The sequence below is a fragment of the Lynx rufus genome, unplaced genomic scaffold (assembly GCF_022079265.1).
Source record: "Lynx rufus isolate CCGP_SWC_20201006 ecotype Redwood Valley unplaced genomic scaffold, mLynRuf1.p SCAF_23, whole genome shotgun sequence".
In the NCBI taxonomy this organism is placed as follows: domain Eukaryota; kingdom Metazoa; phylum Chordata; class Mammalia; order Carnivora; family Felidae; genus Lynx; species Lynx rufus.
The window spans coordinates 1,838,243-1,863,906 of NW_025814838.1; the positions used below are offsets into that span (position 1 = coordinate 1,838,243).

General features: G+C 46.0%; 2 protein-coding genes across 2 annotated transcripts; one reads left to right on the forward strand and one right to left on the reverse strand.

Annotated features, from left to right (window-relative positions):
- Positions 1-757: 757 nt before the first annotated feature.
- On the forward strand, positions 758-3,699 carry ASPHD1 (aspartate beta-hydroxylase domain containing 1). Its single transcript, XM_047087644.1, has 3 exons — positions 758-1,637; positions 2,880-2,993; positions 3,525-3,699. The coding sequence occupies exons 1-3, from the start codon at positions 758-760 to the stop codon at positions 3,632-3,634; spliced, it is 1,104 nt and encodes a 367-aa protein (XP_046943600.1). The 3' UTR covers positions 3,635-3,699.
- Positions 3,700-3,941: 242 nt separating this feature from the next.
- Positions 3,942-17,391, reverse strand: KCTD13 (potassium channel tetramerization domain containing 13). Its single transcript, XM_047087646.1, has 6 exons — positions 16,841-17,391; positions 15,365-15,534; positions 7,482-7,571; positions 7,340-7,392; positions 6,484-6,679; positions 3,942-4,760 (listed from the first exon to the last, which is right to left on the reverse strand). The coding sequence occupies exons 1-6, from the start codon at positions 17,082-17,084 to the stop codon at positions 4,524-4,526; spliced, it is 990 nt and encodes a 329-aa protein (XP_046943602.1). The 5' UTR covers positions 17,085-17,391; the 3' UTR covers positions 3,942-4,523.
- Between the last annotated feature and the right edge of the window lie 8,273 nt (positions 17,392-25,664).

Here is a 25,664-nt window from a genome sequence, read left to right on the forward strand (position 1 = left end):
ACGCCCCTCCTCAGCCCCCGCCCCTCCTTTTCGCATTGCGGGGCGGCTGGAGGTTGGCACAGTGCCCCCTGCGCCCCACGTGGCGCCCCGTCGGGGCGGGGAGGCAAATCCGGAGACGACCCCCCCCCCCCCCATCCCGGCTGAGATGCGGCTGCCACTGGGTGGGGGCGGGGGTAGCTAAGCTGAGAGGACTGTGGGGATGGGTGACGTCAGGGTGAGTGGGAGCCAAGGAAGGAACGAGTAGGAGAGAGGGAGGGAGGGGGGAGAGAGAGAGAGAGGGAGAAGGAGAGAGAGAGAGGGAGAGAAGACCCGCGGGTCGGGTCGAGTGAGAAGCCAGGGCAGAGGGGAGAAGGGGGAGGAAGGAGAGAGAGAAGCCGCTGCGGAGGACGACTGGTTGCGGGTTCCCGGGGCTGCAGGTCCAGGTGGGGTAGGAACTGCTGTCCGGGGAAGCTAGAAGGGAGGGAGAGCTTAAAGAGGGGCGGGGAGGAGAGGGAAGAGAGGAGAAAGGAGAGGGGGAGACAGAGAGAGTGGGGAAAGGAGAGGCTGAAGGGGAGAGAGGAAACTGCCGGAAGGAGAAAGGAGAGGGGGTGGGGGAGGAGGAAGAGGAGAGTGTTGAAGGAGAAAAAAGAGGTAGAAGGAGAGAGAGATAGAAGGGAAGAAAGAGAAAGGAGGATTGGAGGTATTTGAAGGAGGTGAGAAAGAGGGAGCTAGAAGGTGAAGAGAAGACCTCAGAAGGAGACAGAACCAAGAGTGGGAAATGTGGACGGGAAACAGCCCAGGGGGTAACCCTGGAGCAGCCACAGAGGGAACCGGTGGAGAACTGGGGGGACAGGGGAACTGGGGTCTGGAAGATGCCCCAGGCCTCCTGGCCAGGGCCTCCCTGCCCATCATGCCTGCGTGGCCATCGCCCCTGGCCTCCTCAGCCCTTACCCTGCTCCTTGGAGCCCTCACTTCCCTTTTCCTCTGGTACTGTTACCGTCTGGGCTCCCAAGACATGCAGGCCCTGGAGGCTGGGGGTCGGGCTGGGGGTGTCAGTGGAGGGCCTAGGGGATGCTCTGAGACTGGCAGGCCAAGCCCTGGGAGCTCTGGGGAGCCGGGGGAAGGACTCAGGACAGAAGGCCTAGTGAGCCGTCGCCTGCGGGCCTATGCTAGGCGCTACTCCTGGGCGGGCATGGGTAGGGTGAGGAGGGCAGCTCAAGGTGGTCCAGGCCCTGGGGGAGGGCCAGGGGTCCTGGGCATTCAGCGCCCAGGCCTGCTTTTCCTGCCAGACCTGCCCTCAGTCCCCTTCGTGCCACGGGATGCCCAGCGGCATGATGTGGAGCTCCTGGAGAGCAGCTTCCCTGCCATTTTGCGGGACTTTGGGGCTGTGAGCTGGGACTTCTCAGGGACAACTCCTCTGCCTCGGGGCTGGTCCCCACCCCTGGCCCCTGGGTGCTACCAGCTCCTGCTGTACCAAGCAGGCCGGTGCCAACCCAGCAACTGCCGCCGGTGCCCGGGGGCCTATCGGGCACTGAGGGGGCTGCGGAGCTTTATGAGTGCCAACACCTTCGGCAATGCTGGCTTTTCTGTCCTCCTGCCTGGGGCCCGGCTTGAGGGTCGCTGTGGGCCCACCAATGCGCGGGTCAGATGCCATCTGGGTAAGTAGATGCTGCCTACAGACAACCTCTTTGCCTCCACGATCCCTCCTCCAGACTTTTCTCTGCCACCAGAGCTTTCTACACTATGGTTCTGATCATGCCTCTCTTCTCAGAAATCTTCCATGACTCCCTGTTGCCCACAGCAGCATTTCCTGAGCTTCAGTTACCTGCGAACCATCTTCATAAGCTTTGCCATGGTCATTTTCCACCTGTACTGTTTTTCTCGATACTGATTCTCCCTACATTTTATCTCGCTTATTTAAAAGGAATCTTTAGAGAACAATGATAATCAGTATTACTTGCTCCAGATAGAAAGGACTCATAAAAACAAATTTAAACTTAAAGAAAGAAGCAAGCTTTAAAAATCCCAGCTAAATAGTCTCTCTGAGGCTGAAGCCTCCACTCTCTTCCTTTAGAAGGGAGCAGTGTTGGTGGGGTGTTAAAGTTATGGTAGCACCAAACTGAGATTCTCTTCTTCATGTTTTAAAAGCTGAAAGAAAATGGAAAAGGAAACATTTTTTGTTATTTAATGTGCTGTTACTTAAAACCTTGTTTTGCCTAAAAGCATTTTGTGTGCTACCAGTTTGACGTGTCCTTCACTTCGAAGCACACGGGTCTCAGGATCAAGTCCAGATTCCTTCTCTCCTCATCTCCCACCTGTTCCCTTCCTCCCCTTCCCTCCCACCATGTGTTAAATCATGAGAGCTTTCTGGCTGATCCTGGCAGATGCCACACTCACACTATCCTCAGTCTAGAATCTCTTTCTCCCTTATCACCTCCTCGAAAAATCCTACTCAGCCTTCAGGACTCCACTTTCAAGTGCCACACCGCCTCTGGGAGGTCTATTCCCCATCATTGGAGTTGGTGCCCACTTTCCTCACAGCACTCTACTGTGTTGTGGTCCTGGGGCCAAAGTGGATCCATCAGTATTATACTAATGAGGGCCAAGCACACATTAAGTAGCTTCTTGAGTTAAATTGGCAGAAGCCCAAGAAAAGATGCCACTTCCTCCAGGGAGCCTTCCCTTTTCTCTGAAACAAATGTTGTGCTTTGCACTGCCTTTCCTGTATCTCCCAGCACTTCAGCTGCTACTATGTCGTAATTACATTTGGGTCACCTTCCAGACAGCAAAGAGGGACACTACATGGGGTGCTTAAGACTTGCAATTCTGCATTTTGACTAAATGGGGTGGGCCCATTTGATGGAAGCAGGGGTGTTGGATGCCTGGGTCTCTTTCCACAGGCCTGAAGATTCCTCCTGGCTGTGAGCTGGTGGTCGGGGGCGAGCCCCAGTGCTGGGCTGAAGGACACTGTCTACTGGTGGACGACTCCTTCCTGCACACAGTGGCTCATAATGGTAATGGGCTCCCGTTCTGCTAGGAGGGATGAGAGACTGAGTGAAAGGGAATAGAGACTGCAGAATCAAGCCCAACCCGCTTCCTGTCCTAGCACCATCATTTTCCAGCTGCACGACCTTGAACGAGTCCTATAACTTCCCCAAACACCTGTGAAATGGGGCGATCACCTTCTTTATTGGGTGACTGCAAGGATTAAATAAGTTAATGTAGGTGCATAGCCAAGTGGTTAACAGCACAAGAGTCTGGGCCTGAACCACCTGGGTTCCAGTCCTACCTCTGGCACTTACTAGCTGTGTGATCTTGGGCAGGTTATTTAATCTCTCTGTGCCTCAGTTACTTTGTATAAAACGGGAATAATTGTGGTACTGACCCTCAAGTTTGTTCTGATGATGAAGAGTTAACACATACAAGGGGTTAGAACAATGCCTGGCACTTATTTACAAAGTGCTGTTAGGAGCACCTGGCGAGTGCTCTGGCATATAAGTAATTAATGTCAGCTGCTCTCTTGTCTCCATCCCCATGTGCCCTAGGCTCCCCAGAAGATGGGCCTCGAGTGGTCTTCATCGTGGACCTTTGGCACCCCAACGTGGCTGGGGCTGAGCGCCAGGCCCTTGACTTTGTCTTCGCACCAGACCCTTGAAGGAAGGGGCTCCCCTCAGACATCTGGGCTGGAGAGATGCTGCACTCAGGGATGGCTTGAGTGGTAGCCAGGACCGCCTCTCCACTGCAGGGGGTGGGGTGGGGCTGCGGGTGGGAACGGACCAGCCAACACTGAAATACAGATTTTAAATCCTCTCCTAACTCCTGACTACCTTTTTCTAGCTACCAGCCCAGTTCAAGGCTTTGGGCAGGAGCTCCTGGCCTGTCCCATCCAACTAACCAAGTACCTCCTTAACACAAGCCATCTCCCCGATCCTCTCCCTCAGAGCCAGCACCAGACCCTCAACTCAACTTTATTCCAATAATTTAATAGAAAATTAAAATAAATAATATGAAATAGATTGAGAAGATGGCTGAGCTGGTGCAAGCCCAGGCCAGCCTAGTACAAAGTTAAGGAGGTGGGGGGGGCTGGTGGGGGAAGGACGAGGGAGGGAAACTACCCTGCACGGCGGTAGGGAGGTGGCTCAGTAAGGGCTGGCTTGACACTTTGGCGTGTACTACGTGCTGAAAAAGCGGGGGGGGGGGGGGGACGGGGTGGGGAGAGAGAGAGAGAGAAGGGGAGAAAGGGAGCTCTAAATCCCTCTAAACCAGCTGGTGAGGGAAGAACAGGACAAGAATGGGATAAGGGAACAAATGCAGGCCTTCTGAAGGGCTCTGACCTAGGGAGGGGGCTGGAATGTACCGTGCTGTTAGCAGTGAGGTGGGAATGAATGGAAAAGGGCCACAGTGAACTGTACCATGCGATGAAGGGACAGAAGATGGGCCCACGACTTGGCCAGCAAAGCCGGGGCAAAGGTATGGGAAAAGGAGGGAAAGAGAGAGGAACTGGGTTCCAGTGGCAGGAGGAAAACAGGGAGAAAGGTCAAAGGTCAGTCCTTGAAGACAATCTGTTGGCCATGAGGACGCTCGTCGTGGGTGATGTGGCGCCGGACATGGATCCTGCGGACACGGTGCTCTCGGTTCTCCTCATCCTCCCCTCGGCCTGCCCCACCACCTCCAGCTGCACCCCCTGTGGCCTCCAGGAGGGCTGGGTCTGGGCCCCGGGGAGTCTCGTAGATCAGGATGTTCAAGGTCTCCTCAAAGATCCGGGCCTCTGGGAACTCCACCTGCAAAAGGCCAGCAACCCCCAGCTCCAACCCTCTGATCCAGATACACAGACGTGCCCCTCCCCCAGCTGGCCCTGCACTGGCACACCCCTGAGCCTTTGCAATCACAGGTTCTTTGGCCTGGACTATCTTCTTTGCAAATTTTTTACTCAGCAAAGTCTTACTTATCCTTCAAGGTCCAGCTCTAAAGTCAGGCAGAGTTATTTGTTTTCTCTCCTTTGCTGCCAAGTCTCTTGGTATGTTCTTTCATTTGACAAATTTTTACTGAGTGACTGCACTGTACCAGGCATTGTTCTAGACATTGAGAAGATAGCAGTGAACTAAACAAAGTTTCTATCTGCAGGAAGTTTACATTCTAGGGGGAGGACACAGACATACAAGTAATAAAAAGGGGGTGGGATTGTCATGGCCAGGAATGTTACAATTTTAGAGAGGGAGTTCAGAGAAAGTCTCCTGGAAAAGGTGACATTGAACCAAGAGACAAAGGAGGAGGGAAGGAGCCGGGTGGATAAGCAGAGAAAGAGCAGTCTGGGGAACAGGCAACAGCAAGTGCAAGAGCTCTGGGGCAGGAGTGCACTTAGTATAGTAAGGAGGGAGGCAGTGGAGCGAGTGGAAAGGAGTGAAGTGAGGAGGTGATGGAGGGTCTCTTTGTGTGGCCTGGAGGGATATAACTAACTCTTAACAAGCTGCATTCTCATTACTGGTTTATCTTGTTTTCCCAATTACAGTGGAAACTTCTTAGAAGGTGGGTTGGTCACTCATTCATTCATGCATGCATTCAATGAATGTTTCCTAGCTTTCGCTGTGTGGCAAGTGCCTGTCTAGTACTAGAGAGATAGGAAGAAAAGATAGACCCCCTACGCTCAAGAAGCTAACCCCTTGCTGCTGGTGTGACAGCCCCCTATCTCCGCCTCTGCCTGCTGCAGACTAAGAAGGAAGTATGATCAACTCTGGGGTTGTGGGGTTGAAAGTTCATGAGCGAAGGTGTCCCAAAGAAAGCTGTGCTTGACTTGCGTCTTAAAGATTAAGCACAAGTTCATTAGGCAGACGGGGCTGAGGAAACAGTCTAAGAAGAGGGACAGTGTGTACAAAGGTGGGGAGGTATGAGATAGCACTGGGTGCTCAGAGGGTGTATCTGAGGCTCTTCCCTCATATCAAGGGCAGAAGGAAGTAGATGCCATGACAGAGGGCTGGTACTTAACCAGACATTTCATTCACCTTGATTTGAAGCCTGGTGCAAAGCTTAGTGCAGAGTAGGTGCTCAGGAAGTTATCTGCTGATGACTGTCATGTTAATGACTCAGGAATTATACACTCACTTGTTCTAAGAGACCTGTGTGTTCTAAGGTCCTGAGGTTTTAAAAGCCTATTTTGAGTCATGGACCCTTCTGAGATTCTAACAACTATGGTCTTTCTAAATGGAAAGATGCATACACACTCCCAAACTTGCAAACCACTTCCAGATAGCCTGGAGACCCAAATGGCCTAGGTAAAGAATCCCACTGTAATCCAACACCTTCATTTCATGGCAGAGAAACAGGCCCACAGAAGTAAGGTGACATGCCCAAGGTTACAAAAGACCCTGGAACTTGGAACTGCAGCTCCTAGCTCCCAGTAACGGACTCTCCGCTGCCTGGTCTGCTGAGCTGCCTTTGTCCAGTCCAGGGTCCTGGTGCTGCCCACCACCACAGCCCTCCCTGATCAGACTCTGAACCCCTTCTGACCTTGGTCTGCTTCTTTTCCGTGGCATAGACAATGGAGGTGCAGCACACCTCGGCGATTTTGCGGCCCTGCCCGTAGAAGGACCAGCAGCAGATCTCGTCCCCCAGTACATCCTTGAGGAAAAGCAGCCGCCCATGGAAGCGCAGGGCCAGTTTGTCAAACAGCTCGATGTTCTTAAGTAGGTTGTCATCTGAAGTGCTGAGGACCAGGGGCCAGGAGGCCTCAGTACACTGGCTTCCTGCCCGCTGTTCCCCTAGCCTAGGGGCCCCCCTACCCAGCACTCTGGTCCTGCCTAGGGGTTTGGTGCCCAGCAGGGAGCTTCCTCCACCCCTGGGGCCAGGCTAAGCAGGCCTCAGGGAGGACCAGCATCTGCGGAGCAAATCCCAGCACAGCGGGGTGGCTCCCAGTGCAGGCTCTGGGGCTGGGCTGCTTCACCTAACGTCCTAGACCAGCTGCTTTTTAACTGAATGACACCAGGAAAGCTACTTCACCTCTTGGTGCCTCAGTTCCCTCATCTGTAAAATGGAGATCACAATAGTACCGACCTCAAACGACTGTGAGGATGATGGGAGTTAATATGTGTGAAGCACTGACAGCAATGCCTGTTACGGAAAAGCACTTAGTAAATGCCAGCCATTATCATCTAATCCTCACCTCAAGCCTGTTTACTGGTGATCACATTGAAGCTCAGGAATGAAAATGGCCTGCCCAAAGTGCCCAGTGGGTAAGTGGCAGAGCTGGAACCCTGATCTAGGCAGGCCTTCTCTTTGTCCCTCTGTCCCTTCCCCTGGGCCCAGACCTGGGGTGTGCTTGAGCTCAGGACTCCACCCGGTGCACCTCCCGCCCCGTGGTGGTCACCTGGTGTAGGAGTACTTGTTGTTACTGCGGTTGTGCAGGAGCTTCACCACGGGCTGTTGGCGGAGAGAGCATGGAGAAGGGTGGGGGTCAGGCTGCAAGGAGAGGCCCCCGGCCTCCACCCTACAGGGCTCAGGGGCCTCACCTTGGAGGTGCTGGCCAGGAGCTGCTGCTCCTCCCGGGGAGATGTCACCGTGGGGATGAGGCACAGCGGGGACAGGTTCTCCCTTTTTTGCTGGAGAAGAAGCGGAAGGTGGTTAACAGCACAACCAAAGGTCACTCACTCCCCCACTTAAAAGCTGTCAAAAGTTGTTGTTGCCTTTGGGAAAAAAATTCAGACTCCTTAGTGGTCCACAAAGCTCTGCAGGATTCAACCTCTCCGATCTCATCTCTACCACTCTCCCCTACTTGCTGGGCTTCAGCCCCACCCATGGCTGTTCCTTGTGCCCACCCAGGTGTTTGCTGTTCCCACTGCCTGGAATGGTCTACACTGTTGTATGTACGGCTGGCCCCTTCATACCATTAAGATAACTCAAACAGTACCCCCCAGAGGGTGCTGGTCCAATTCCTGAAGCTCCCTGACCACTACTAGAGTCAAGTAGGCTCCTCTACTTCCTTTTCACATTAACAGCTCATTCTTCATGGCTCTTAGTTCTTCACATTTTCTCACTTTGGGGTATGTTTGCTTATGATCTGGTCTCTTCTCACCTAGGGAATTCCTAGTATACAGTGGATGCTCAGTGTCTGTTCAATAAATGAACTTGGTTGGGTGGGATGAGGTCTGAGGCAAAACCAGATACATGGGCTTCTTTCCTCTTTCCTGTCTTTAAGAATCTTTATGCCAAAACCCCTCTCACCTCTCTCAACCAGAAGATCTCTTAACTAGAAATTCCAGAAGATTTTTAAAAATTAGGGCACCTGGGTGGCTCAGTCAGTGAAGCGTCTGACTCTTGGTTTTGGCTCAGGTCATGATCTCACCCGGTTCATGTGTTTGATCCCCACATCGGGCTCCGTGCTGAAAGCGCAGAGCCTGCTTGGAATTTCTCTCCCCTCTCCTCTCTCTCAAAACAAACGAACAAACAAACAAACATTAAAAGAAAAAAAACTCATATGACTTTTTCTAAAATTAACATGGAAAAATAAAAGTCTATTACCTAGGTCAATTTTTAAAAAGAACCAAAAGACTGACTCTATCATATATTAATGTATCCTACAAAGCCATACTAAAGAAAACAGTGTGGTTTTGGTTTGGGGGAACAAACAAGAAACCAATGGAACACAACAGAGAGTTTGGAAACAGGCTGGTATATATAGGAAAACATATTTATAAAGAGGACACCACATATCAGTGGGGGGCAAGTATGAAGTATGTATTGGTTATTGCTGTGTAATGAACTATCTCCAAACTTGGCAGCTTAAATCAACAATAAATATTTATTACCCTAGTGTCTGTGGGTCAAGGATTCAGGAGTGGCTCAGATGGGTCGTTTTGGCATAGGGGTCTCCCTTGAGGTTGTAGTCATGTCACCCAGTGCTGCAGGAATCTGAAGACATGCCTGATTTGGACGGTTTGTGTCTGAGAAAGCTTATTCATATGGCTGGCAAGTTCATGCTGGCTGTCGGCAGGAAACATCTCATCCCTGTCATCTGGACCTCTCCATAGGGTTGCTTGCGTGTCCTCACAAAATGGCAGCTGACTTCTCCGGAGCAGATGATCCGAGAGACCAAGGTGATGGGCTCAATGTCTTTCATGACCTAGTTTTGTCAGCTCTGTTCAGTGTGGAAGGAAACTACATGAAAGAATGAATACTAGGGAATAAGAATCACCGGGGACTGCCTTGGAGGCTAACTAACTCTACAGGCCACCTTCTGGCTCCTTTGATTCAACTCCTTCCCATTGAAAAACACACTTCCTCCCTCCTAAGATCCCCCAAAGTCTCATCCCATTTCAGCGTCACTTGAAGTACAGAATCTTGTTATCTAAGTCAGTGTAGGTTGGGATGAGGCTCCTTAGGTGTAGTTCCTTAAGTATAGCTCCGTAAACATTTCCACTCTATCTGAAGACCTGTGAACTAAAGAGACCACTCATCTCTCCCATATACCTACTATGCAGTGGTGGAACAGGCATTAGCACAATCACCGGGGCACTCTTGTTCAAATGGTTGGGGAGGAGGTAGGTGGCACACGGAGGTCACTGTTTCGTATCAATTCTGTAATCCAGTTGGATGAATACGGGGAGCTCTCTGATGCCTACTCTTATTCAGAAATGATTCTCTATGGCTCTTGGCTCTGCCCTGAGTCATCCTTCCTTTTCCATGAAAGATAATCCATGCTTGCAGCTCCATGGTTTCCTGCCAGTAGAACTCTGGGGGTCCAAAGGTCTTACACGGTCTGTCACTTTTGGTCCAAGCTGGCAGTGTTTCTGCCAATATAATTCTCTTAAAAACTTAATGGGTGTCTTGTGAGTCTTGGGGTTCAGTTCATTAGACAAATGCCACACCCACAAATCTTCGTGAGATAAGCTGTCCTCTACTTTGGGCTTGTGCTGAGACTGCTGAGGGGTAACACCCTTAAGTTTCTTAGAAGCACTATTATTTGATTCAAAGGTTCTCTGAGGCATCTTCTTGGATATTTCTGAAGTCTTAACAAAGGATTTTACAATCATATCCTCAGTTTCATCTTTAGATCATGTTTTACTGAGAATGCCCTATATTTGATCTTTGCCTGGAAGCCATTTGTTAATTTTAACATCATGCGTTACCTGGAAAGGCTGGGGACTTTCAAACCCAGTAATACCTGGCTCCTTTGTGTTCAATTGTTTTTCCTCTTGCTTACCCTCTCCTCTTCTATTTTACTATCAGCAACAATAAACCCAGTGGCACCTTCAACATTCTTTCTGGAAATCTCTTTAGCTAACCACCCAGATCATTAGGTACATTTTCCACTTTCTACATTACTGTAGGAGACAGTGTTGTTAAACTTCTGCCACTACATAACAAGGATCCCCTTTACACCAGTTTCCAGTAACATTTTCATCCCAGCAGCCTACTCCAAGGTCATCAGACTTCTGTGAACAGACCCTCTCAAGCTCTTTAGGCTTTTATTAATATTCTCCTCAAAGCCATGCCAGCTTGTGCCCACTTCCCAGTTCTAAAGCCACTCCTACACTTTAGAGTTTTGTTACCACAGAACCCCACTCCAGATACCCAATCTGTTCTCTATTGCTGGGTAATAAATTACTACAAATTTAGCAGCTTACAACAATAAACATTTATTATCACACAGTTTCGGTGGATTGGGAACTTGAGATCACCTTAGCTGGGTGGTCCTGGCCCAGGGTCTCTCATGAAGTTGGAGTCCAGACATTGGCCAGGGCTGTAGTTATCCGAAGACTGGACTGGGCCTAGAGAATCTGCTTGAGATAGTTCACCCATATGGCTGGGAGTCTGTGCTGGCTATTGGCTGAAGCTGGCTATTGGTTTCAGTTTCTCACCAAGTGAACCTCCCTTGTCCTCGTGTGGCAGCTGGCCTCCCCCAGAGTGAGTGACCCGAGATAGGCAGAAATGGCAATGTCTTTTATGACTTGGCTTTAGAAGTCACACACCATCACTTCTGCAATATCCTACTGATTACATAGGTCAGCCCTATTCAGCGTGGAAGGGGACTAAACAAGAGCATGAATAAGGAAGAAGAATTGCAGGTGGGCATCTTGGACACTGGCTACCACAGAATATTTAGTAGGTGGCATTGGGAAAACTAGTTCACTCTATGGAGGACAAAAAATAGTTAAATCCCTTCATAATTTACATTTATAACAGTGAATTCCATTTAGACCCATATATGAAAGATAAAACCATAAAGCTAATAAAAGATGTAGAATGGAAAAAACAAACAAACAAAAAACCTTTTTAAGCAAGACCCTGAAAGGATATACCATTAAGGGGGGAAATAAAGGAGCGGGGAGGAATTTGACACTAAAAATCAAGAATTTCACAGGAAGCCTGGGTGGCTCAGTTAGTTAAGCAGCCAACTTTGGCTCAGGTCATGATCTCACAGTTCATGAGCTCGAGCCCCGCATCAGGCTCTGTGCTGACAGCTCAGAGCCTGGAGCCTGCTTCGGATTCTGTCTCCCTCTCTCTCTGTCCCTCCCCCACTCACACTCTGTTTCTCTCTTTCTCTCTCTCAAAAAAAATAAACATTAAAAAAAATCAAGAATTTCTCCAGTTAACGGAAAACGTGACTTTACAAATAACCCCAGGTCATAATGTTGAAGGAATAATAACAATTATAATTACTCCACAACCCTAATGAAACTACTGATTCACGTAAGGATTCTCAACTGGTGTGTGGTTGATAGATAACTGCCATTCACACAGTGCATAAACATTACACAGATTGCTTTACAGCTGGCACGAAGGAAGTGTAACTATAATGGAGGGATCTGACCATTATCATCTGAATCTAGGAGCCAATTCTGAGCATTACCAATGATGGGTCATATTAACAATATTATGGGTCACTTCATATTACACAGTATGAAATACATAAAATTACCTACAATGTATTCTAACCAAAATGTTTAGTGTCAAGTCTTTAAATCTACAGTCTAGTTCACAGAAAACTCAGAATAGGGTAGAGTAACAAACCAAATGACACCACAGGTAAACAACCACACAAATTTGGAAAGTGGGTCACTGTGCAAGACAGCTGGTGGTCTCTTTAACAAGTCAGCATGAACAAAAAAGGGATGGTTTTCGGCTGGAAGAAGACTTAAAGAACATAATAACCAGATGTAATGCAAAGATCTAGACTGGATCCTGGTTTAGATGAGTCAGCTATAAAAGATGTTTCTAGGGGCGCCTGGGTGGCGCAGTCGGTTAAGCATCCGACTTCAGCCAGGTCACGATCTCGCCGTCCGTGAGTTCGAGCCCCGCGTCAGGCTCTGGGCTGATGGCTCAGAGCCTGGAGCCTGTTTCCGATTCTGTGTCTCCCTCTCTCTCTGCCCCTCCCCCGTTCATGCTCTGTCTCTCTCTGTCCCAAAAATAAAAAAAATAAAAAAAAAAAAAAAAAAAAAGATGTTTCTGGAACAAATGGAGAATTTGTATACCCTGGATGTTAGATAAGAAAAAATTTTATTGACATGGAAAGATGGCAATTATTAACAAATAAACAAAAAAACCAGACTACAAAACAGCACATACAGCATGACCATAATTTGGCAAACACACACACACACACACACACACACACACACACACACACACACGAATAGACCCGGAAGGATATTTGGTGTTTTTATTTTTTTTGATTATCTGTGTTTTCTAAATTTCTACAATACATATATATATACTGCTTTAAAAATAATAAATGGTTATTTATAATAAAAAAAATCAAGGATTTCTATTCAACAACAGATGCCACAGACAGGTGACATTTCAAGAGAAAATACTGGCCACAATTAAAACTGACTAGAAATTATCTGAAACAGATTTTCTCAACTAGGATTCCTCACCCAAATCACAAACCCAGCAAATAAATAATTTGAGTAACTATTTTCTCAATTCTTCCAAGGATGATAAGCAAATAGTACCATTCTAGCTGCACAGGAGGAGAATAAACTTATTATGTACAATATATGCCTTAGGGCTTAATTCTCCCCAGGAACTAAACTAAAATATGCAAGGATCTTCTGCAAAGCAACAAGAAAAAGAAAGGAAACTCAGTAGAAAATTTGGTAAAGAATATGAATAGGCAATTCACAGAATGGGAAACCAAAAAAGTGAGTTAAGCATATGAAAAGATGCTCAATTCATTAGTAATCAGAGGCATGCAAATTAAAATGAGATCACTCCATACGAATCAGATTTGCAAAATTAGAACACTGGATGATGCTGTGTGCGGTTGAGAATATGCAGAAACGAGATCCCTTATGCATTGCTGATCAAGAGTATAAAGTGCTACAGTCAATGGGGAGAGTAATCTGATGATACTCGCTGAAATTTATTTGTATGTGTTCTGTGACCCAGCAATTCCACTCCCAAACATGAGAAACCCTGGCCCAGGATCCACACTCACAGTGGCAGGTGGCACTGTTTGTAGGGGAAGGAAGTAGGAGGCAATCTAGGTCTCCAACCTCAGGGGAATGTATAAATAAAATATGGTGAATACAAGCCATAGATTCTTGTGCAGCAGTCAGAAGTAAAGAACTAAATGTACATATAGCAACATGAATACATCTTGAAAAAAGTGTTCAAACAGAAAACACAATCAAATAGCTCAATGCCATTTATGGATATTTAAAACGTACATATATAAAACAATGCTTTTAGCTTTTCAAGGGTACAAACATAATCCAAGTGTATGTATCAAAACATTAGAACTGGAGGGCTATCTATGGGTCAAAGGGAAATGGGCAAGGGACTGGGAATGACAGGGAAAAAGTAAAAAGATTTGTATACACCAATAATGATTAAGTACCACACACTGAGGAGTATGATGAACTCAATTCTCTAAACCCAAATCTTAACAACAAAAACAAAACCTCCAGGCAAACAAGAAAACTCTGAGTGGGGTGAGGATGGGAATGGTGTCAGGGAAACCTGGAAAGGAGGCAGCTAGAGTACAGAGGAAAAAGCACTGCACCTGGGAATCTGAGCTCTGCAGCTTACTGGCTCTTTGACCTCGAAGGCATCCCCAACTTCCCTCCTTTATGTCAAACAGGAGGTACAAGATGTACACACAAATAGATAGCAGAATTGCTCCTGACACACAGTGGGTGTGAGGTAACACTGGATAAATGTAGAACCACAGAGCAGGAACCCACTTTCAAGATCATTTAATGCAATGGTTTTCAAACTGCAAGTGGTTACTCATTAGTGGGTCATGAATAAGTTTAATGGGTCCCAAAAAGCATTAAAAAGAGAACAGAATATATCAGTGTGTATTTCACTAAAAGTATCTTTTCATAAAACTCTTATTTAAGTTATATATATGTGAGTATAAAATGCATTTTTTCTTCTATGGGATGCAGTTTGAAAAACATGGATATTGCCCAAAGGAACTCTATATTTTTGGATTTCCAGAACCAGTAAGTATTCACCAAGACAACAGAAAGTTGTTAATAGTTGCCACTTTTTAACACATAAAGGGCATTAAAAAAAAACCTCATTATCTCCTATTAATATTGTATCATAAAAGAAAGGACATGTTTAACATTGTAAAAGTAGAACAGAATAAAAGGCTTATGTAAAACTCACTACACTGTACATATTTTTCTTGTTTCCCTATCTTTTGGAACATGAGGACAGAATGCCAGAGGTAGGAACTGATTCAATCAAGGTCGTTCAGTGAGCTGTAGGAGAGGTGACACTTAACCCACAGGTCCTGGCTATGCTTTCTATCTCCTCAGAATCCTAAGAGATCCATAGAAGAGAAGCCCAGCAGTTGGGGCTCTGGAACCCCCAACCTGTTGTATTGGGAGCAGTTCTGCTTCTAGGATTTCAACGCTATTTAAAAAAGAAAAAAAAAAAGTTAAGAAAAGGAAAAAAAACCAAACCTGGTTGGAGGCGGAATGCTGCCTCCCAGGACAGAACCAAATCACACAGGTCACTATATTCTAGTTTAAATTAGTTTTTTGTTTTTGTTTTTTCCTAGTGGCACATGGAGTTATTTAAGATTTCTGAGCAAGGAGGAGAAGAGATTGGGATTGTGTTTAAGGACCATCATTCAGGTGCTAGTGTGAGAGCTCCATTAGCCAGGTAGGAACAGCAAGGAGAGAGCAGTTATTTAACAACTGCATTAGTCCTGGCATGAGGTGGTGAAAGAGGTCCTTCTTGAGGCAGCAGGGATACAGTGGAAAGCACCCCCAAATTTTCTGTGGTCATGACCAGTCACGGCCAGGCCACAGGCAGCATCTCTGGATAGTACCCCATATGCCTCTTCTCTCTCTTTTTTTAATGTCCTAGTATCTAACTGCTTGAGCAGCTCTCCCAGGGACATGGGCATAGGGTGGGACCCAGGGACCCTCACCTGCAGTGCTAGCTGGCAGTCCTCAATCAGGCCCTGTACCAGGTAGTAGCGCGCTTCGCCTAGTAGCTCCCCCAGCTCTCTGGTACTCTCAGGCAGTGGCACGGACCCATCCCGCAGGTAGTTGAGGATTGTACCAAAGTGACGGCCGCTCCGGTCAATCAGCACCCAACCTAGTGGGGTGGAGAGAGGCAGGAGGAAGGCTGGCTTTGCAGGTGGCTCCGGAGCTACTAAACTTTTATGAAAAATAGATTTTCCCTCTTCGAGTCTGAATACTGATCTGTCTCAGACCGCTGCCATCCCCAAGAACATCCCTTTTAAAAATCTCCAGTGAGTTCTCCCATAGGCCCCTTTTTAACAACATATTGCAGACACAGAGAATTAACTCCCTTCCAAGTCTGTCCCATGCTGAAAAAGCTCTCACCGTGAGAAAGTTATTACAGATTACCGTATCAACAAACTCTAACCTTTGGTGTTAATTCTGACCATCCTACTTAATTAAAATGCCTACCCCATCCTCCGGTTCACTACCATTTTAACCTTTATATTATTCATAGAACTTATTACTATCTGCAATTACATGTATTTTTTGCATGTGTACTTGCTCATTATTTTCCTCCTGCTCCCACAAAAAAAGTAAAGTCCACAAGACTAATCTTGTTTGATTCATTTACCAAAGTATCTCGGGCACTAACTGGCGCTTTACAAATAATTGCTGAATAAATCCATTCTTCAATTTCAGATATTTGAAGACTGAACTCCACCTCTGAAATTTTAATTCTCCTGCTCTTACAATCCTCGTTATATCCCTCTAAATCCCCCCCGCCCCTCACAAAAACTTTAAGATTCCACCGGGGCATGTGTGTCCAACCCTGAAGGCAACACTCCAAGAACGTAAGGTTCACCTGCCAAAGAGAACTGTCCACCCTCCATTCTGGTGTCCCTGGCAAACCCAAAGCAGCCCTTTTCTACAATCTGCATTTACAGATGAATCCCTAGAGTGTACAGGGACCTGTGTTACAGGAACACGCTAACAGACAACTCCTCCCGGCTGGTGGTTAGCAGTGCTGAGGTAGACAGGCAAACATGAGGCTAAGCAGTTAGAAGGAACCTGAAGGTTGCCTGGAAGGGCGCTGCTGGCAGAAGGGCTGGTTCCCAAGTCGTTTGGGCAGAGGAGTAAAGGGTGGGAGAATTGGAGGGAAGTGATAATAAAAATTCTGAAGTGACATGTTGAATCACAACCGTAGCACCTGTTGCGGGGGGGAAGTGATGTTCCATAAACATTGGTTATTTGCAGGGGGTGAAGGACTGAGGGAGATTATGGATGAGAAAGGGGAGATAAGACGGGATGTGGGGCTGGAGGGAGGTGAATAAGAGTTGAGTGGACGATAGAGACGAGAGAGGGGGTAGGAGGAGACTGGGCGAAGAAAGGCAGACGGGGATCTGGAAGACCACACAGGTGAGGGCGGCGCGGCGTACCTCCCGCATCGGTGAGCACCTCTGCGCGGCCGCTGAACATGGCCTTGAGCATGGTGTCCTGTCCCGTGAGGGTGCGCAGCGTGGTGTAGTGCAGCGAGCCGCCCACGTTCAGCTTCACGTACTTGCTGTTCGGGGTCAGCGGTTTCAGACCGTAGGCGGCGGAGCCAGACTCGAGACCCGAGGGCTTAGGCGCTTCCAGGGACGGGGCCTCGGCCGCCGCCGGGCCCGAAGCCTCGGCCGACATGCCGGGGAGTGGCGGCGGACGGCTATCCTAGGCTCTCTCCGCACCCTCCGGCGGCTCCCAAGTACCCGGAGACCCAAGCCCTCGGGTCACACCACCCGGCCCGCGCGACCTCACGGCGCCGCTACTCGGCGGCACTGGCCCTCCGCTCCATCGCGCCGATACCGCCCGGAAGCCGGGGCCGAGCAACTGCGCAGGCGCCTCAAGGTCCCGCCCCCGACCTCGCGGGCCGGCGGTGCGGAGCATGCGTGCTGGCCTTGGGCCCGGTTGGGAGACAGCGCTCCGCCTATGGCGGGGCGGGGTCTTGTGCAAGGTGGGCGCCCCTCCGCGAGCCCGGGACCCTGAGTGTAGGAGGCTTCCTCCCCCCCCCCACTCCCCTCCCCCACGGTCGCGAGTCTGCCGTGGAAAACGAGGTCTCCTCCGCGTCGTTGGGTCTCTGCCCTCAGAGCGCTTCGTGGGCGTGAAGGGCAAGGTTTCCCGCCTCCCATCGCCGCGTTTTTGACAAACTGAGAACTGCGAACAAAGCACCAAGGGAGACTCTTACAAGAGACTGCTGTGACGTGGCCTTCTAGAGGAGGTGACAGGAGTGCTAGGGCATGCAGGGTGTGAGTAGGTAAGGTCTAGAGGGAGTGCGTCCCTGAGGAGGTGATGCGGGGCCGAAGCAGAGAAGACGCGGCCACGTGGAGGTGTGAAGGACAAGAGTTCCGGGCTGTGGGAAGGGCACAAACACAGACTCCAGGCCAGAACGCGCTTGGTGGTTTTGAGGAGCAGAATGAATGTCAAGGATGGCTGCCGCAGCCAGGCAAGGGTCTCAGAATCCCGGCTGATGTCACGAGACAGCCAATCCTGAAAGAAAAGGAATAAGATCGGAACACCTTGTTGACAAGAGCGTGTGTTTTATCTGACTGAATCTACTTTCCTTCTAGAAGCTGCTACTTCAGAGATTTAATAATGGGCCTTTAATGTCTAGCAGGGAAAAACGGAGTTGTAGTTTCCACCATGCTCCCAGTTCACGGAGTGATCCTAGGCGAGCCACCTCTCTCTGGGCTTGGTTCCTTTTTTGCTTAGCGAGGGGTGCAGATTTCAGTGCCCGGGGACGGGAGTGTAAATGAGTGGGGTGGGCCATTGTAAGGCACTGGGGAGTAATGGGGCCTGGGGTGACCCAAAGAGTTCATGTTTTACCAGAAGGGATTGTCGATTGTGATTTTACAAGTGTAGCTGGTGAAAAAGAAAAGCAGCCCATCACAGCTGAGAGCTGGTGGGCACCCTCCCTCTAGAAGCCTTGGTATTGCCAGGAGCTGGCCTAGCACTGTCAGCCGGGCTATGGTGTTGTCCTTTTGAGCGTAAACAATTTCACAGAACTCCCAACATCAGACAAAGGCAGTCTCTGATGGATTGAGAGAAAGACCGTTTCATAATCATGTCTGAACACAAAAACAAGAACATTGTCCCAACCACAAAAATGACCAAACATAACTCTTTCTCCCCCCCCCCCCCAGTTTGAGTGACTGCCTTTTTATTTTTTTACCAAGTACGGCTTTAATCCTTGATCCGTTCCTCCTAAATTCTAGATAAGAATTATTAAGATAACCAAAAAGAATTATCCCTACCTCCTGACAACTTCCAACCTAGTGCAAATCTCCCGTTTCTCAAACCCTCCTTGAAAATCATCCAACACAAGCCTAAATCCTGTAATAAATAAGTCCTTCCTAACACACGCTTGCTGAGATGTCCATGATGGGGTTCCCCATGGTGTGCCATCGCCCGTTTAACTACAGGTGTGTTCCTGTTGATCTTTGGCTGGAGGGCATTGTCAGAAATGGGGAATCCACAGAGATTCAGCTAAAGCCCTTACCACCGTGGACTGGAACCCTCCACTCTAGTAATAATGTACACATCTGAGATCCCTTGTGTCTCGGAGGTGCCATCCTGTCCATGACCAGGAGCCAAGTTCTCACTATATTGAGCTCTAATATTTTGTTAAGACCCTTATGTGTTAGGATTATTTTGTTTTTCTTGGTATAATGTCCCCGTTGGTTTTTTGGTTATCCAATTAGATTTTTATTTTTCCTTGGTAAAATTGTTTTCGGGTTTTTTATACCTGCTATTATGGTCTGACCTCCTGTCTAGTGTTTTGAATGCCATTTGTCTATAACAGGAAACGTTTCTAGGGAAAGGACAGGTACACAGTGCTGGATGTCTAAGGTCATCACAAACCTGTTACTGCTCAAACTCTAATGATTGAATGTCACTTGTCCCTTTAAGAAGCTGGAGATGCCAACCACTCAGGGGTCATATAACTAGTTAGCATGCTGGAGTGTCATTTATTACCAGGATAAACCAGACAAATCACTCTATCAACCAATGCCCAATAAGTCTGTACTATAACGAGTCTTAGAGGCTATGAAATTCAAAAGGTATCCTCGGACCAGTGTCTTTTGGATAAACTTTGCAGCAGATTGCCATTTTAAATTGCTATAAGGTCTTCTTCCTCAGGTTTGTTTGTGTCCCTGCAAACTTCTTTGTTTCATTTCTTCTGGCCAGAATCAGGACATTTTCTCTGGTCCCTGTCAATGAAAATTGGCCTTTGGCAAAGTTCTGCAGATGCAAGGTTGCACAGCATCCTTATGGATCCTTGTCTCAACTAAGATTGGGCCAAATACCTGCTTCCTTCTCACAATTATACTAACTTGTACCCTTATCTCTCTGACACAGTCTCACTAGGGACAATTTAGAATTGCAGTGGCCCCTAACAAGATTATTTATTTGAGAGGTACCTTAGAACAAAAAAAGGAAGAAAGTCTCCTGAGGAGATTATTTGTCTTATTTGTCAAAAGGAGAGATTATTTTATGGGGTGCCTGGCTGGCTGAGTTAGTAAAGTGTGCAACTCTTGACCTCAAGATTGTGAGTTCAAGCTCCGTATTGGATGTGGAGCCTACCTAAGAAAGAGAGAGACAGAGAGAGAGAGAGAGAGAGAGAGAGGTTATTTTGTTTAACATAGGTGATTATTTCATTTCCATACTTTGGAGATTAATAAATGCTGACCTTTTAATTGTATAGCTGTATTACATTGCCAAGTGCCTCATTTATTTTTTTTTAAATAGGCTGGAATATCACTGTGTGTGTGTGTGTGTGTGTGTGTGTGTGTGTGTATTATGTCAAAATGTGTTTTTTGTTTTTTTTTTTAACATTTAAACTGTTTTCCTTCTCCTTGCAGGAAAAACATGAATTAGCCTTTTAGAGTGATAGTTTTATAGCCTTAAGTAGCTACCTCTCACTTTTTTTGCTGTCCATTTTCTTCTCTTGGAAAACTTTAGGGAATTATTCTGTTGAATGTGTGCACTCTAGAAATATCTAATCTAGTTAAACAAACATGTCTAAACTAATTGTTAAACTATATATGATTTCCTCAGTGTGCACTGAAAAGTATATTTATGTAATAGGCTTTGTTATTATAGTACAAGATAAGAAAAGGCCTCAGTTCAAAGATAAAGGAAGAGCTTTTGGCATAATCCAATGTCTTTAAATTTAAATTTGCCATGTAAAAATAATACCAGTATGATATTTTGGTTTGTATAAGATCAGTGTCAGTCTTCTTGTGATTTAAACCTTCTTATATTTTATATTGATTTTAAAAGTGAAGTAAATTATCATAGTTTTCAGATACTATTTTCCTTAAAATATTTTTCTTTTAAAAATAGTCACCATGTTGGGGTGCCTGGGTGGTTCAGTCAGTTGAGTGTCTGGCTCTTGATTTTGGCTCAGGTCATGATCCCAGGGTCATGGGATCAAGGTCCACATCTGGCTCTGTGCTCAGCATGCAGCCTGCTTAAGATTCTGTCTCTCTGCCTCTGCCCCTCTCCTTCTCTCTCTCTCTCTCTCTCTCTCTCTCTCTCTCTCTCTCTCTCCCTCCCTCAAATAAAAATAAAATAAAATAGTCACCATGCTGTACATTACATCCCCAGAACTTATCATATAATTGGAAGTTTGTACCTCTTGACCACCTTCATTCATTTCCCTTACCCCAACCCCTGCCTCTTTCAATCAGATTGGTATCTGTTTCAACAGATTGGTATCTGTTCTCTGTCTCTATTAGTTTTGTTTGTTGTTGTTGTTGTTTAGATTCCACATATAAATGAAATATTATGGTGTTTCTCTTTCTTTATTTCACTTAGCATAGTGCCTTCAAGTTCCATCGATGCTGTCACAAATAGCAGAATTTCTTGCCTTTGTATGGCTGAATAGTATTCCATCGAATATACATATCAATCACATCCTCTTTATCCATTCATCTATCAGTGGACACTTGGATTGTTTCCATATCTTGGCTATTGTAAATAACCCCTTGGGGCGCCTGGGTGGCGCAGTCGGTTAAGCGTCCGATTTCAGCCAGGTCACGATCTCGCGGTCCGTGAGTTCGAGCCCCGCGTCAGGCTCTGGGCTGATGACTCAGAGCCTGGAGCCTGTTTCTGATTCTGTGTCTCCCTCTCTCTCTGCCCCTCCCCCGTTCATGCTCTGTCTCTCTCTGTCCCAAAAATAAATAAACGTTGAAAAAAAAAATAACCCCTTGGCTTCAATAAACATAGGGATGCATATGTCTTTTTGAATTAGTATTTTCATTTTCTTTGGGTAAATACCCAGTAGTGGAATTACTAGATCATATGGTATTTCTAGTTTTAACTTTTTGAGGAGCCTCCACACTGTTTTCCACAGTGGTTGCACCAATTTACATTCCCAATGACTGTGCACGAGGGTTCCCTCTTTTCCACATCCTTGCCAACCCTTGTTTTTTCTTGTCTTTTTGATATTAGCCATTCTCACTAATGTGGTGTGATATCTCCTTGTGGTTTTGACTTGCATTTCCCTGATAATTAGTGATGCTGAGAATCTTTTCATGTATCTGTTGGCTATCTGTATGTCTTCTTCGGAAAAATGTCTATTCAGGTCCTCTGCCCATTTTAAAGTCAGATTTTTTTTGGTGTTGTATAAGTTCTTTATATATTTCAGGTAAAAATATCATTATTGGAGGATTTTTTAATGTTTATTTATTTTTGAGAGAAAGAGAGAGAGAGAGAGCGGGGGAGAGGTAGAGAGAGAGGGAGGCACAGAATCCAAAACAGGCTCCAGGCTCTGAGCTGTCAGCAACAGAGCCCAACGTGGGGCTTGAACTTATGAACCGTTGAGATCATGACCTGAACCAAAGTCGAACACTTAACTGACTGAGCCACCCAGACACCCTAATCCCATCATTGGATAGTCATTTACAAATATCTTCTTGCATTTAGTAGGTTGCCTTTTTGTTTTGTTGATAGCTTCCTTTGCTGTGCTAAAACTTTTTATTTTAGTGTAGTCTCAATAGTTTATTTTTTCTTTGTTTTCCTTGCTTGAGAAAACATATCTAGAAAAATGTTGTTAAGGCTGGTGTCCAAGAGGTTACTGCTTTTATGTGTTCTTTAAGAAGTTTTATTATTTCAGGTTTCACATTTAAGTCTTTTTTTAAAAATTATTTTACGTTTATTTATTTTTGAGAGACAGAGAGAGATAGAGCACAAGTGGGAGAGGGGCAGAAAGAGAAGGAGACACAGAATCCAAAGCAGGCTCCAGGCTCTGAGGTGTCAGCACAGAGCCCGACGCGGGGCTCGAACCCACAAACTGAGAGATCATGACCTGAGCCGAAGTCAGATGCTCAATCGACTGAGCCACCCAGGCGCCCCTCACATTTAAGTCTTTAATCCATTTTGAGTTTATTTTTGTGTTTGGTGTAAGAAAGTGATCCAGTTTTGCATGCAGTTGTCCTGTTTTCCCAGGATAAACTGTTGATTGATGAGACTGTCTTTTCCCTATCGTGTATTCTTGCCTCCTTTGTTGTAGATTAATTGACCATATAAGTGTGGGTTTATTACTAGGGTCTTTTCTGTTCTGTTGATTTATATGTCTATTTTTTGTGCAAGTACCATACTGTTTTGATTACTATAACTTTGTAGGAAAACTTGAAATCAGGAATTGTGATACCTCCCACTTTGTTCTTCAGGATTGCTTTGGCTACTTGGAGTCTGTTGTGACACCATAAAAATTTGGGGATTATTAACTCTTGGTACTTTATTTTTTTTTTAAGTTTATCTATTTATTTTTTGGGGGGAAGGGCAGAGAGGGAGAGAGAGAGAATGTCAAGAAGGCTTAGTACTGTCAGTACAGAGCCTGACACAGGGCTAAATCTCACGAACCATGAGATCATGACCTGAGCTGAAATCAAGAGTCAGATGCTTAAACCAACTGAGTCACCCAGGCACCAAATATCTCTTTTCTTTAGCTTTTGTTTCCTGTATATTGTTTCCTCTACAACTATTCTTGATTTTTCCTTTCCTAGATTCAGTCCTCAAAATTAGACTAATAACACTATTAGGATATTTTTTATGCCTAAATTAGCTTCGATTTTCTAAAAAAGCCATTAGGTAACACAGAGATCTTCTCCTTTACTTTATAAAATGAAGAACAATAGGAATCATTAGGTTTACCAGGAATTCTCCAAACTCCTCTTCTCCAAATTCTCCTATTAGTTTGAATTCATTAAATAAGAACTCTTTTGTCTTCTATACTCGTAATTAAAAAATAATAAACCAAAGAGTTTTCTTCCTAAGTTATTTACACGTGACTAAAGTGTAGGTTAATGTAAATATCTGTCAATGATTATATGCTTTTTAGTAAAAAAAAAAAAAAAAAAAAGCATAATCTTTTTTTAAGTTTTTATTTATTTAAGGGGGGGAGAGAGAAAGAGAGAGTACAAGTGGGGGATAGGCAGAGAGAGAGAGAGAGGGAGAGGGAGAGAGAATCCCAAGCAGGCTCCACACTACCAGTGCAGAGCCCAATGTGGGACTCGAACTCACAAACTGCGAGATCATGACCTGAGCTGAAGTCGGACTCTTTTTTTTTTTTTTTTTTAATTTTTTTTTTCAATGTTTATTTATTTTGGGGACAGAGAGAGACAGAGCATGAACGGGGGAGGGGCAGAGAGAGAGGGAGACACAGAATCGGAAACAGGCTCCAGGCTCTGAGCCATCAGCCCAGAGCCCGACGCGGGGCTCGAACTCCCAGACCGCGAGATCGTGACCTGGCTGAAGTCGGACTCTTAACCAACTGAGCCACCCAGGCACCCCAAGCATAATCATTTTTAAGCACAAAAATTGGTGTGATAACTATCTACAAAAAGATCAGTTTCCAAGATTTTAGTGTCACAAGCATCTTTCCTTTATCTTCATGAAAAGTCTGAACAAGGGGCTCCTGGGTGGCTCAGTGGGTTAAGTGTCTGACTTCGGCTCAGGTCATGATCTCACAGTTCATGGGTTCGAGCCCCGCGTCGGGCTCTGTGCTGACAGCTTGGAACCTGGAGCCTGCTTCGGATTCTGTGTCTCCTTCTCTCTCTGCCCCTCCCCTGCTCATGCTGTCTCTCTTTGTCTCTGAAAAATAAATAAATGTAAAAGAAATTTTTTTTAATAATAAAAAAAAAAGTCTGAACAAGCATTAGGAGTACTGGTCAACTTTCAGATGGGGGTCATCAGAGGCCTACTGCTTATTTCAGTTTTTCATTAGATCCAATAGCCATGGCATACCTACCTTGTCTAAGAGCTATAGAAACAACAGCAGAATGCATACAACTTTCCATTGATTTATTTAGTTCTAAGGTCTCTGCTAACTATGGTTCCCCATTCTAAAGACTCTTCTACTGACAGAAAACACTCAACACTTCTCAGCTGGTGGCCTATCTCCCTATGAAATACTATTATTTTCCCTTTACGTGTCATTGTCCGTCACTGCAACCCTGTAAATCAGACACCCTCCTTTTCTTACATGGAGGAGGAGAAGCCCATGGTTGTTTTTCTCTCTTAGGGAACTCACAAATCCTGGAAAGACCTTCTAGAGATTCCCTTGTACCCCTGCTTTAATTGCGTTTGTTGATTAATCTTACTTTAAAAAGATAAATACTAATACCAGACATAATGGAGCTTAATGAGGAAAGACTGAAAGCTTTTCCTCTAAGATCAGAAAAATAATGAGAATGCCTACTATTGCCATTTGTATTTAACATAGTACTGGAAGTCCTAGCCACAGCAGTTAGGCAAGAGAAAAATTAAAGTCATCCAAACTGAATAAAAATGTCATCCAAATTGGAAAGAAGAAGTAAATTTTTCTTTATTCAAGGATGACATGATCTTATACGTAGAAAGCCCTAAAGATTCCACAAAAAACCCACTAGAGCCAATAAAGGAATTTTAACAAAGTGTGCAATACAAAATTGACACTCAAAAATCAGTTGTTTCTACATACTAACAATGACCAATCTGAGAATGAAATTAAGAAAACAATTCCATTTACAATAGCATCAAAAATAATAAAATACTGGAGCACCTGGGTGGCTCAGTCATTAACCATCTGACTTTGGCTCAGGTCATGATCTCACTGTTCGTGAGTTCGAGCCCTGCATCAGGCTCTGGGATGGCAGCTTGGAGCCTGGAGTCTGCTTCTGTCTCTGTCTCTCTACCCCTCCTCTGCTTGCTCTCCCTCTCTCTTTCTCTCTCAAATGTAAA